General features: G+C 33.0%; 1 protein-coding gene across 1 annotated transcript in view; it reads right to left on the bottom strand.

Moving 5' to 3' along the window:
- Positions 1-1,170: 1,170 nt before the first annotated feature.
- The window catches only part of LOC136841713 (uncharacterized), a 175,222-nt gene continuing 165,530 nt past the window's right edge, over positions 1,171-10,862 (bottom strand). Inside the window, 1 exon segment of the mRNA XM_067108935.1 lies at positions 1,171-1,398. Within this exon segment, the coding sequence (XP_066965036.1) occupies positions 1,229-1,398 (170 nt within the window). The 3' untranslated portion in view covers positions 1,171-1,228.

Below are 10,862 nucleotides of genomic sequence, written 5' to 3'. Positions count from 1 at the left end.
ATACCAGGGGAAATACACTGTCTTGTGCGGTTGGCGTTGTCAACGGGGTCTCTCTCCAGTCAGAGCTTCTCTTCAGTAGGTAACGGACTTTCTCACCATTCTTCGCCACGAGAAGCTTCTCTCTGCTTTGGCACTTAAGGGATATAAAGCTGCCCTTGGCAAGGTCCTTCAGTTGAAGGGAATACAGTGCAGTAGATCTCTCCTCGTTGGAGATCTTTATGCTTCTGAGAAGTTTTGAAGTCTTGTCCACCCAGAGAGCTTAGGCCCCCCAGTGGGATGTGACTCTTGTTTCGAGGAGCCCAACTCGTACTCCGTGCCAGCCGTTGAGAGAGTTGTCAGACAGAGATCTGACTCTAAAGACTGTTTTCTTAGCTGCCCTGGCTTCAGCTAAGAGAATAGGCAAGCTTCATGGTCTTTGATAATAAGCACTCAAGGGGATGGGACTCTGTTACACTTGAGTCTAGCAGTTGCAACATCCCATATGGCCAACAAGTTAGAGGTGTGCGATTCCTTCCTCAGCTCTTCCAGACCAGTCAGTTCAGAGATTTGTCCAGACTCCCCTCACCAATGGGTCAGTTTCCTATGTAAAGGACAGTTTGTGTAGGAACAAATAGCAGATTTTTAAGTAATTTGTATTTATCCTAACACACAAACCTAAAGTTTTTTACATTCACGTCCCACCTCCACCTCCCCTCATTCTGGTACCTGGGCCGAAAGGAAAAGTGGAGTGCAATACAATGGGTAGGCGAGGCTTCCCTCTACCTGTTGATAGTTAACGACCGTGTCTGAAAATTAAATAGCTGTTCCAGCTCACGTTCGCAAGCTAAATCCTATGTAAAGAACTTCAGGTTTGTATGGCAGGAAAAATACAAATACAGTAACTTTAAAAATTTGCTATTTTTAAGGTTACCCACAACTGGATTGTCTTCTTGTCAGCTATGTCAGATTAAGTTGTTGGTTTCTTATTCTGGATTCCATTTGGAGGCCAACCCCTCAGAGAGATCCTTCTATCTGAAAATGAATGTAAACACTTTACTTGATGCCATACAGTACTCTTTATGTAACTGGTGGTGAACAGATTTCAATCATGTCCCTGTTGTTTACAGAACTCTCATGTTTCCATGAAAAAAGATTGTAACACATCCAGGAAAGGGAACAAATAAAATTCAGTTTGTTAAGAAATATATACTTCATTTCCAAAAAAATCACTATTATGCACATATTAGTGTTACTTCTGTTTTGAATTAAATAGCCTCCTATACACATCAATACCAACAGGCTTCCTTTCTTCTTCATAACATTTTGCGATATAATCACAATGTAATTTCTTGACACTGGTATCAGAAAAGGGATTTGGCGAGATCACTTGCTTTCCTTGTCCTGGAGTTTCCTTTGATACTGAAAAGTAGATAACCATGTAAATTTAAAATCATTGCAATATAAACATAATTTTACCATTCACTTCAACACCCTGTAATCACATTATTATTCTACTTACACTGTAAAGACCAGTATTGTAAATATATTTTGTTTACTTAATCTTCACTGCCCAGTAAGAAGACATGAAAAATAATGATTTCAGGATTCAACTGCTAAGTTTTAGTTAAAATTATCAGAGGGAATTTCTGTCACACAATGTTACTTTTACTCTTCCTTTAATTGGAAACCACAGTTTACCAAGTGCTCTTAATATTTCTTCTTTCACCCTTCTTACTTTATAAGGGTGTTGTGAGTTTTCTGTAACATTTCCAGTAAGACATGTGAGCTGGCAACTAACACTAGTCAGCATGGTAGCTTTGAAAAGATGGTAGCTTTCAAGTTGACCTGTGCCTTTCTTGAAAAAAAAGAGTGTACAAGACAAATGCCAGTGGCCATAATCAACCCTAGTCATTTTGAGTAAAGCGCAGAGAAGCTAGTGGTGGAGACTGTGGAAACACAAACCAGTTTATCAGTCATGTAGATAAGAATGTGTGGGCCAAAGACCAACACACAACTACCTTGGCAATCGAGATGATAACAACACAGCTTCATAGGCATGTAAAGTCCAGCATCAATTAGCAGGGCAGTCAACAGGACAAGACAATAGTCAACATTAATCAAAGTCGGGAGTCAGTAAATAAGGACTTTGACTTATATCAGTCAACTGGGAGTCAGGAGAAAGAAAGGCACAATGGGCTGTCTGTTAGAGGGCTAACACCAGTCATGGAGATTGGATATAGCTAACACAAGTTGACTTGGCAAAGTGGGTGATGGCCAGCATCAGTCAACTTGAGAGGTAAGAACAGTAACATTTAGCTTGACAGCCAAGAGTAAGAGACAGTAAATAGTGCCAGTTGGTTTGCCACTTCCTTACAACTGAAAACAGCAGCAAGTTTATCACTGAGATAAAAGACTGTAGCAATTAACACCAGTAACCCCAAAGTCCACATGACAAAGCTGCGTGTTAAATGTTAAGGCAATAATACACCATCATCCCCTTAGCCCGACTGACAAGCATTAAGGTGACTACCAATGATGTTGGCAGTCAAGTGCAGGAGACAGCTGCATCCAGCACCAGCAGTGAGTAGAGGAGCCACAGGAAACCAACTACATTATAAGTGTTACAGTTTAGAGATCATCTGTAGCAAGAGTGATAATTCTGAACTAGCAGAAGTAGGCAAGGAGTCTGACATCCAGCTGGCAAACTGCAATCACTGGAAGGGCTGTAGCCTGATTTTCTAAACTCATGGACAACTACAAAACCTTTACTTCTTCCAGGAATGAAAAATCAACTGTGCTGATAGTGGACACAATGAAGACTCCAAATCATTAGAAAAGGGTGGTGGATGCTTCTTTGACCTAAATTTGTGAGAAACAAGCAAACATACTAAAAATGACATCTTATCTATCACCACTGGTAATAAGTCATATCACTTCCACATTGAAGGTTTTGTATAGTAACATAAGTCTGGAATTATCATACTCAACATATTTCAACCAAAGATGGGATAGGTAGACTACAGTTTGTGTTGTAACCAGTATACCTTCAACTAGGGAGGCCAGCCATTATCAGCCTTTCACTTAATGCAAGTCTGGGTCCAGTCGGAGAAGCTGCATGTCTCACTGTTTGGTAGAGGAACTTCATCTGTGCCCATAGCTCAACAAGGCACCAAACATTTGACAATGAAATGGGTATCATAATGTGTCAGTACAAATTATTTGGAATCTAGAGGTGATGACCATGCCTAGATGATAATACAATAATCCTTCCATTATCTGGATTAATAGAGCCAATGGCCTGTCGGATACTGGTGAGTAAAAAAATCTATGGGTGTTCAAGGGTACCTCTGTACCCTTCCTCACCTAACCTTGTCAATACCACATAATTGTAAACGCTCAGTATGCTTATAAACAAGAACCATCACACTTTAAAGTGAAAAAATTTATGCAAAAGGCAATCATCTACCTTATTTCCCCATATTTGTAACAAAATATACAATAGATACACTTTAAAAAAATGCAAACCCTTCTTTTCTCTCACGCTCATAAATGACAGTTCATTAGACAAGTAGCCTGCCTGTTTACTCACAGCCTATCATAGTTTTATGACTATTAATGTATTTTTACACAGCAACTTTCTTATCAGTTGTTACCATATTGTATTACCATACATGAGATACAAACTGCGTGTGTGTGAACTATTGACCTAGGTAAGCCTCAGTGTTAAACTCACATTATCCATTTGCATAAGTCACATTTTACTTACAGAATACATTTATACTGTATTATCTTATATCATCATTGTAATGTATGAAAAAACCAACTGTCCGTCCGCCATTTGTAATGTTTACATTCTCAGAATCAGCTGATTGAGCCTAGGAGAATTAGGAGACAACGAATGTAATAATGAAATTATAATTTTTATTTTTGTACATGACTGTAAAACGGGTACACAAAGGTAAACTAACATACTTTAGGTTAGTGTAAAATAATTCAAAATTCCAAAACAGCTGTTTCCTGATTTATTTGTTTGCATCTTACTTGATGCTGTTTACGTCAGTTCTTTGGTAGGTGGTTGTTAATTACAGCAGATGGTTATTGTTACAGAAGCCATAAGTCTAGAAGTCTTCTTTGAAAACCTAGCTTGGTACAATCTACCAAAATGAAAATCTGTAATACACAGCATGAGTAAAATGCTGTGAAAACATATGATGTGTAAAAATGAGAATATTAGAAAATGCTGTGAGCACATAGTATAAATAAAAAAATAATTATGGAGTGTGAATGTTACTCTAGAGTTCTCTCTCTCTCTCTCTATCATATTTCAGTACTGTACATATCCTTTAATAAAATAAGAATTACTGTATCATAAACATAACACAAAACCAAACAAATTCCAGGAAGTTCATGACGCCATCCAGAATTCAACTGAAGTTCTTAAAGACGTGCCTGTCTGAACATGTGCTCCCTAAATCCTTGCTAACATGCCATTTAAAAAGATATGACCAGTACCCCATTCAATGAATTCAGTGCCATGATGTTAAAATGCCACATAACAGTCGCAAAGCCAGAGAAAGAAAAATTTAAGGAATCAGAAAAAGCTAGAATTTCATTAAATCATTCAATCCTGGCTGACTGGAAGGACTCGCTGCGACAAGAAATATACGGAAAACTTCTTACGGCTGCAGATGCCCTAACAAGGAAACTTATTGTTGTAAACTTGTCAAGTAAACATATAAGTGAAAATGTGAGTGCACTCGGATATGGTTTATCCTTCTTTATATCGAATGGGCCCTCTGCTTTAACAATTGCGTCGACCCTATGTAAATTCGAAAAATACTGGTTAGTCATGAAAGCAATTTCCCTGCTCGTTATAAGAAAAGTTTGACCAATCTTAAAAAAGACAATACACTCCACATCACAAAAGCTGATAAATCTAACAGTATTGTAATTCTAGATAAAGCCGACTACATATCACTTATTGCAAGCCTTACTGGATGATGATATGACTTACAAAACCTCCCCCCCAAAAAAATCCCATTGATCAAGCCATAACAAATTTCAAAAGCACATTGAAAAAAATCCTTAAAGATAAAAAAGAACTAATAGGTCAGTTGTCAGCAAAATTTCCCTCGTTACCTTACCTGTATGGATTAGTAAAAATGCACAAAGAAAATAATCCTTTGCGGCCTATTATTAGCACTGTTGGCTCAATATCATATAAACTTTCAAAATATATTACCAAGCTCTTGTCCCTGTTACTTGGAACTATCTCTGATTCTCACATATATAATTCACTAGATTTACAGTAAACCCCCCGTATTTGCGTTCTCACGATTTGCGGGCTCACCTATTCGCGGATTTCTCTATGGAACATATATACACATTATTTGCGGTATTTTTTCACTGAGAAATATTCACTACTTACTGTATTTTCATATCATTCTCATGAATAAATGCACTTTTTGTGATAAAACTATTAAAATATTCTACCCAGGTAGTGCTCAAGTTGTGATAATTCGCCTTACAATAATTTGATTTTGCGATGGGGTAAGCAATTAATACCGATACGACAATATTTATAAAATATTTTTAAATTTTGCGGGGGAGCAGGCAGCAGCGTACAATCTGGCAGGGAGTGAGACCAAATTACAATAGATCAACTTCTTTTCCTAAATCTCTTTATCCCATCTTCTAGTTAAAAAGTAAAAGAGAATGATAAAAGTATTGTTCGTAACATTGTACTCTTTCATAAATGCGTACAGCCATAAAGAATCGAACGAGAAACTAGTGTCTTGCTTATAACTAATTAGGATAACAACAGCCATTTTGCTTGTATTTCAACCATCATATGGTAGTAAACAATGACCATAGTTATGTTACAAATGACGTCAAGTAGAATAGGACGGGTATGTTTTTACATTATACCCTTATTCGCTTTGGATAAAAGATCTTCAAGGAAATATACTAATAAATTTAAGCTGCAAGTTGTAGCTGAAGCTGAGAAAACAATGTTCAAGCTGCTAGTGACTATAAATTATTGTGCATCGGCAACATGGATGAAACTCGACCATAATTAAAATTGGAGAGAAAGAATTTTAATCAAAGCTACTGGGCATGAAAGAACACATATTACTGCTGTTTTTACGCCGATAAACGATAAATACGTAAAGCTCGTATTATGATGAAATCAAGCGTAAACAGCAAACGGAATCTTGATTTTTTTTACACAAAACAAACATGCCCCCAGATGGCCAATGTCATCTATTAACGAAAAAAATAGCTGTATTAATTTCACAAGGAGACGTATTTAAGTTATATTTCGACTTAATAACCTTGCCCCGTATAAATAAAGTTTCTAGAGATCCACTTATGCTAACTAGAAGCAAGAAAAGCGTTCTGAACTGAGTTCAGAGCGAAACAAGCTTACCACGAAATCAATTTCCAAACCAAAACATTGATAGCTATGATCGCAATTTATAATATAAAAGTAATATAAGAATATATGCAATATTATTGGATACAATGAAATAAAGCATAACATTTTAAAAGATCCATGGAAAATATGCATATATATTCGTTATGTTGTTTATATATGTAGTTGATAAATTAAACAAAATAACTTTTTTGCCCCACTGATAGATTTGTTAGTTTTGATATTTGTTCTCTTTTGACTAGAGTCCCTATAGATTCTATTTTAGAGTATCTTAGTAACGAACTAATGGTATAGTAATGATTAATATCGTCTAATTCTGGAGGTTCATGCAGAGTGACTTATGATAATTCAGTGCAAAGAGAAATTGAATAACAAACAAGAATTAGCTTAGTCTACACTATGGTATATTGAATACATAATATATGGTAGCCTAGCCTACACTATACAGTACTTTACATTCACATATTAATATCGTATTACACAAACATCAACATGACGAATACACATATTTTCCATGGATCTTTTAAAATATTATGCTTTACTTCACTGTATTCAATAATATTGTATATATTCTTATAATTCTTCTGTATTATAAATTGCGATCATAGTGATCAATGTTTTGGTTTGGAAATTGATTACATGGTAAGTTTATTATTCCACTCACTAGGTTGTGCATTTGTGATTGTAAGTCTCTATTCAATGGTGAATTCTACCAACAAGTATTTGGTATGGCAATGGGCAACCCTTTATTCCCACTCCTCTCAAACTTGTGTATGGAATTTTTTGAAAAACGATATTTACCTAATATCATTTAAACTCCTTTAAAGTGGTATAGATACGTTGATGATATTTGAACTGTTTTACCTGCTGGTATTGATGTAAATGATTTACTCTCTAATTTGAATAACCAGGTACCATTCTTTAAATTTACTTGAGAATTAGAAAAAAGACAACTGCCTCCCTTTCTTAGATGTTTTAATACATTGAGAACCATTTCAATGCAAATTCAGTATTTATAGGAAACCAACCAACAACTTAACCCATGTCCATTTCTATTCAGGCCACCTCCGTAATATCAGAATATCCAATTTTTCTTCTATGTTTTTATGAGCATTGCGTATTGTCAGTCCCCAGTATTTGGATCAAGAGATCGAATGCAAAAGAAAAATGGGAACAGGTTTATGTTACCCTTCACATATACTAGATATTTGCTATGATAAAGCCCACAAAAATTTTATTGTGAAAGAAACATGGACAAAGAAACCCCTAAGAACATACTTAGCTTGCCTTATTTTAGTGGTTTTGAAAGCACAAAATCATCGTTGAAATTTTTTAATGTCGACCTGGTTTTTTCCTATAATAAGACACTAACATTAATGTTAATAAAACATAGCCCTAAAGAAACCAACAACATATAATATATAAAATTCCATGCTTGGACTGCTCTTCTTTTTATGTAAGTGTCCCCTGGTATTCGCAGGGGATGCATACCACATCCACTTGTGAATACCAAAAATCCACAAATACCGTATCCCCCTCTAAAAATGTTTATAACTGCCTGTTTTATGAGTTCAAACACCAAATGTATACCTTAAACTATCATTCTACATCAAATATACCTTAAATTATCAACTAAAACACGCTAATATCATTTCAAAGTCACCTTAAACTTTACCCTTTAAAATAATAAGGCTTACAGCCACTTGTGAAAATGATTCAAGTTACCCTTATACCCAGAAACCTCCATTTTCCCTCATACAATATTGAAGCTGTCCTGTTTTCTTTTTACAGTACATAGGGGAAACACTGGGAATTCACAAGTAGAGTTAAATACTGTATAGTACCTAAATATTTAATATGCATTGAAATAAAAATACATTTTATCAATATTTTGCTGTGTTTACATTAATATTTGAAAACTGGTAAATAGTTTTTTTATCATAAAAAATATATTCAGTCACAAAAATAACATGAAAATACAGTAATTAGTGAATATTTCTTGATGAAAAAATTTGCGAATTATTAATTTTTTGCGAATAATTTGTTGATAAGTTCCACAGAAAAATCTGCGAATAGATGAAGCCATGAATCCTGAACCGCGAATAGGCGGGGGTCGACTGTAGGTCAATCTAGTAAGGATTTAGAAGTGAGAATTAAGCAGCATAATTATTCTGTCAAAACTGGGCAAACATCCAATGCAATATCCATTCATTTAAGTGAAAACTCACACAGTTTCAATTGGACTGACAGTTTAATGACTGCCAGATCGAAAGATTTCTCTTTACGAAATCTTTTAGAATCTGCAATTATACAGCTTACTTCCATCTGTAATTTCAACGTAGCCCTAGCATGTATTATTTGGACCCCTGTATTAGTAAAATGTTCAAGAATGACCTTAAAGATAAAATCACTGACTTAATTACTACTCAGTTACCTTAATTACTACTTAGTTACCTTATATATGTTTTCTGTGTAATCGTATGTTTAATAGTTTTTTCGAAAATGTTCATTTTGCAAAAATTGTTATTGTTTACTAAAAGGAGAAAAAGTGTTGTACTTTTATATGTAATCAGCTTATTCATTTCAAGGTCATTTTTGGTGGTTAGTCTCTTCCCCTGTATAATCCTTTAACTGACTCCTCTCTGCTTTTGAGCCAGTTGGGCCTAATTATTTGTAAAACCTCTCAAAGATTTATTACCTTCTTTTGGTAGGTCCACTAATTCTTCAACTGTGTTGGATTCCAGGTGCATCAGCTCCTTATAATCCCCATCTTCACGGATATCTGTATGTCATCAGTCAATTATTTTCATATTTTTCATCAGTCTGCTAGTAAAGGACCATTGTGTCAAAAGGTCTAGCAACCACTCCGTTTTTCATTTTTCCTTCGTGGCATTTGCCTTTATTTATACATTCATCACATTCCATATCTCTGTGAGTCAGTTATGCATATGTACATATGTGTTGCCTTTTTTTGCTTTGCCTGATATACCGCACCATATTTCACTGCAAGTTTAGTTGACTCTAAGTATTATCACACATACCATAACAATACACAAGAGAATATTTTATCATTGTTGATATCTCATCTCTAATCACCAAAAAAATATTTAAAATGTGAAGGCAAGACAACAGGCGGTAGCAAGTTCACAGACGACATCGAATGAGTGTGTGCATATGCACATACCCTATGCACACAACTATGTTTATCTTTTGATTTGTACTGTATATATAAAAATGAGAAAAAACAGTAAATATGTAGTGTAAATGAGAACACTGTAACATAAAATATAAGTAAAATAGTGAAGGAGTGTGTGCGTGTTGTACTGTACTTATGCATTGATATAAACATACATACCTCAGTTACTGTTCTCTCTTTCTCTCTCTCTTTCTGTGTGTGTATGTATATATATATATATATATATATATATATATATATATATATATATATATATATATATATATATATATATATATATATATATATTATATATATATTATATTTCAGTACTGAAATATCCTTAAATAAAATATATATATTGCAGTACTGAACATATCCTTAAATAAAATATATATATATATATATATATATATATATATATATATATATATATATATATATATATATATATATATATATATATTGTGTATTTCAGTACTGAACATATCCTTAAGTAAAATAAAATATATATATATATATACATATATATATATATATATATATATATATATATATATATATATATATATATATATATATATATATATATATGTGTATATTCAGTACTGGACATATCCTTAAGTAAAATATATATATATATATATATATATATATATATATATATATATATATATATATATATATATATATATTGTGTATTTCAGTACTGAACATATCCTTAAATAAAATATACATATATATATATATTGTAAATATTTCAGTACTGGACATATCCTTAAGTAAAATATATATATATATATATATATATATATATATATATATATATATATATATATATATATATATATATATATATATATATTATATATATATATTGTGTATTTCAGTGAACATATCCTTAAATAATATATATATATATATATATATATATATATATATATATATATATATATATATATGTATTTCAGTACTGGACATATCCTATAAGTAAAATATATATATATATATATATATATATATATATATATATATATATATATATATATATATATATATATATATATATATATATATATATATGTATGTATATATATTGTGTATTTCAGTACTGAATATATATACTTAAATAAAATATAAATTACACTATTATAAACATAACATGAAATAAAACGAACTCCAGGAAGTTCACGACACTATTCAGTGAGTGTGTGCATATGTATGTACGTGTTGCCATTTTTTTTTGCTTTGCTTGATATACTGTACGATATT

The sequence above is a fragment of the Macrobrachium rosenbergii genome, chromosome 9 (genome assembly GCF_040412425.1).
Source record: "Macrobrachium rosenbergii isolate ZJJX-2024 chromosome 9, ASM4041242v1, whole genome shotgun sequence".
NCBI classification, from domain to species: Eukaryota; Metazoa; Arthropoda; class Malacostraca; order Decapoda; family Palaemonidae; genus Macrobrachium; species Macrobrachium rosenbergii.
The sequence above is the reverse complement of the archived record's forward strand: the minus strand, read 5'-3'. Positions and strand labels throughout refer to the sequence as shown.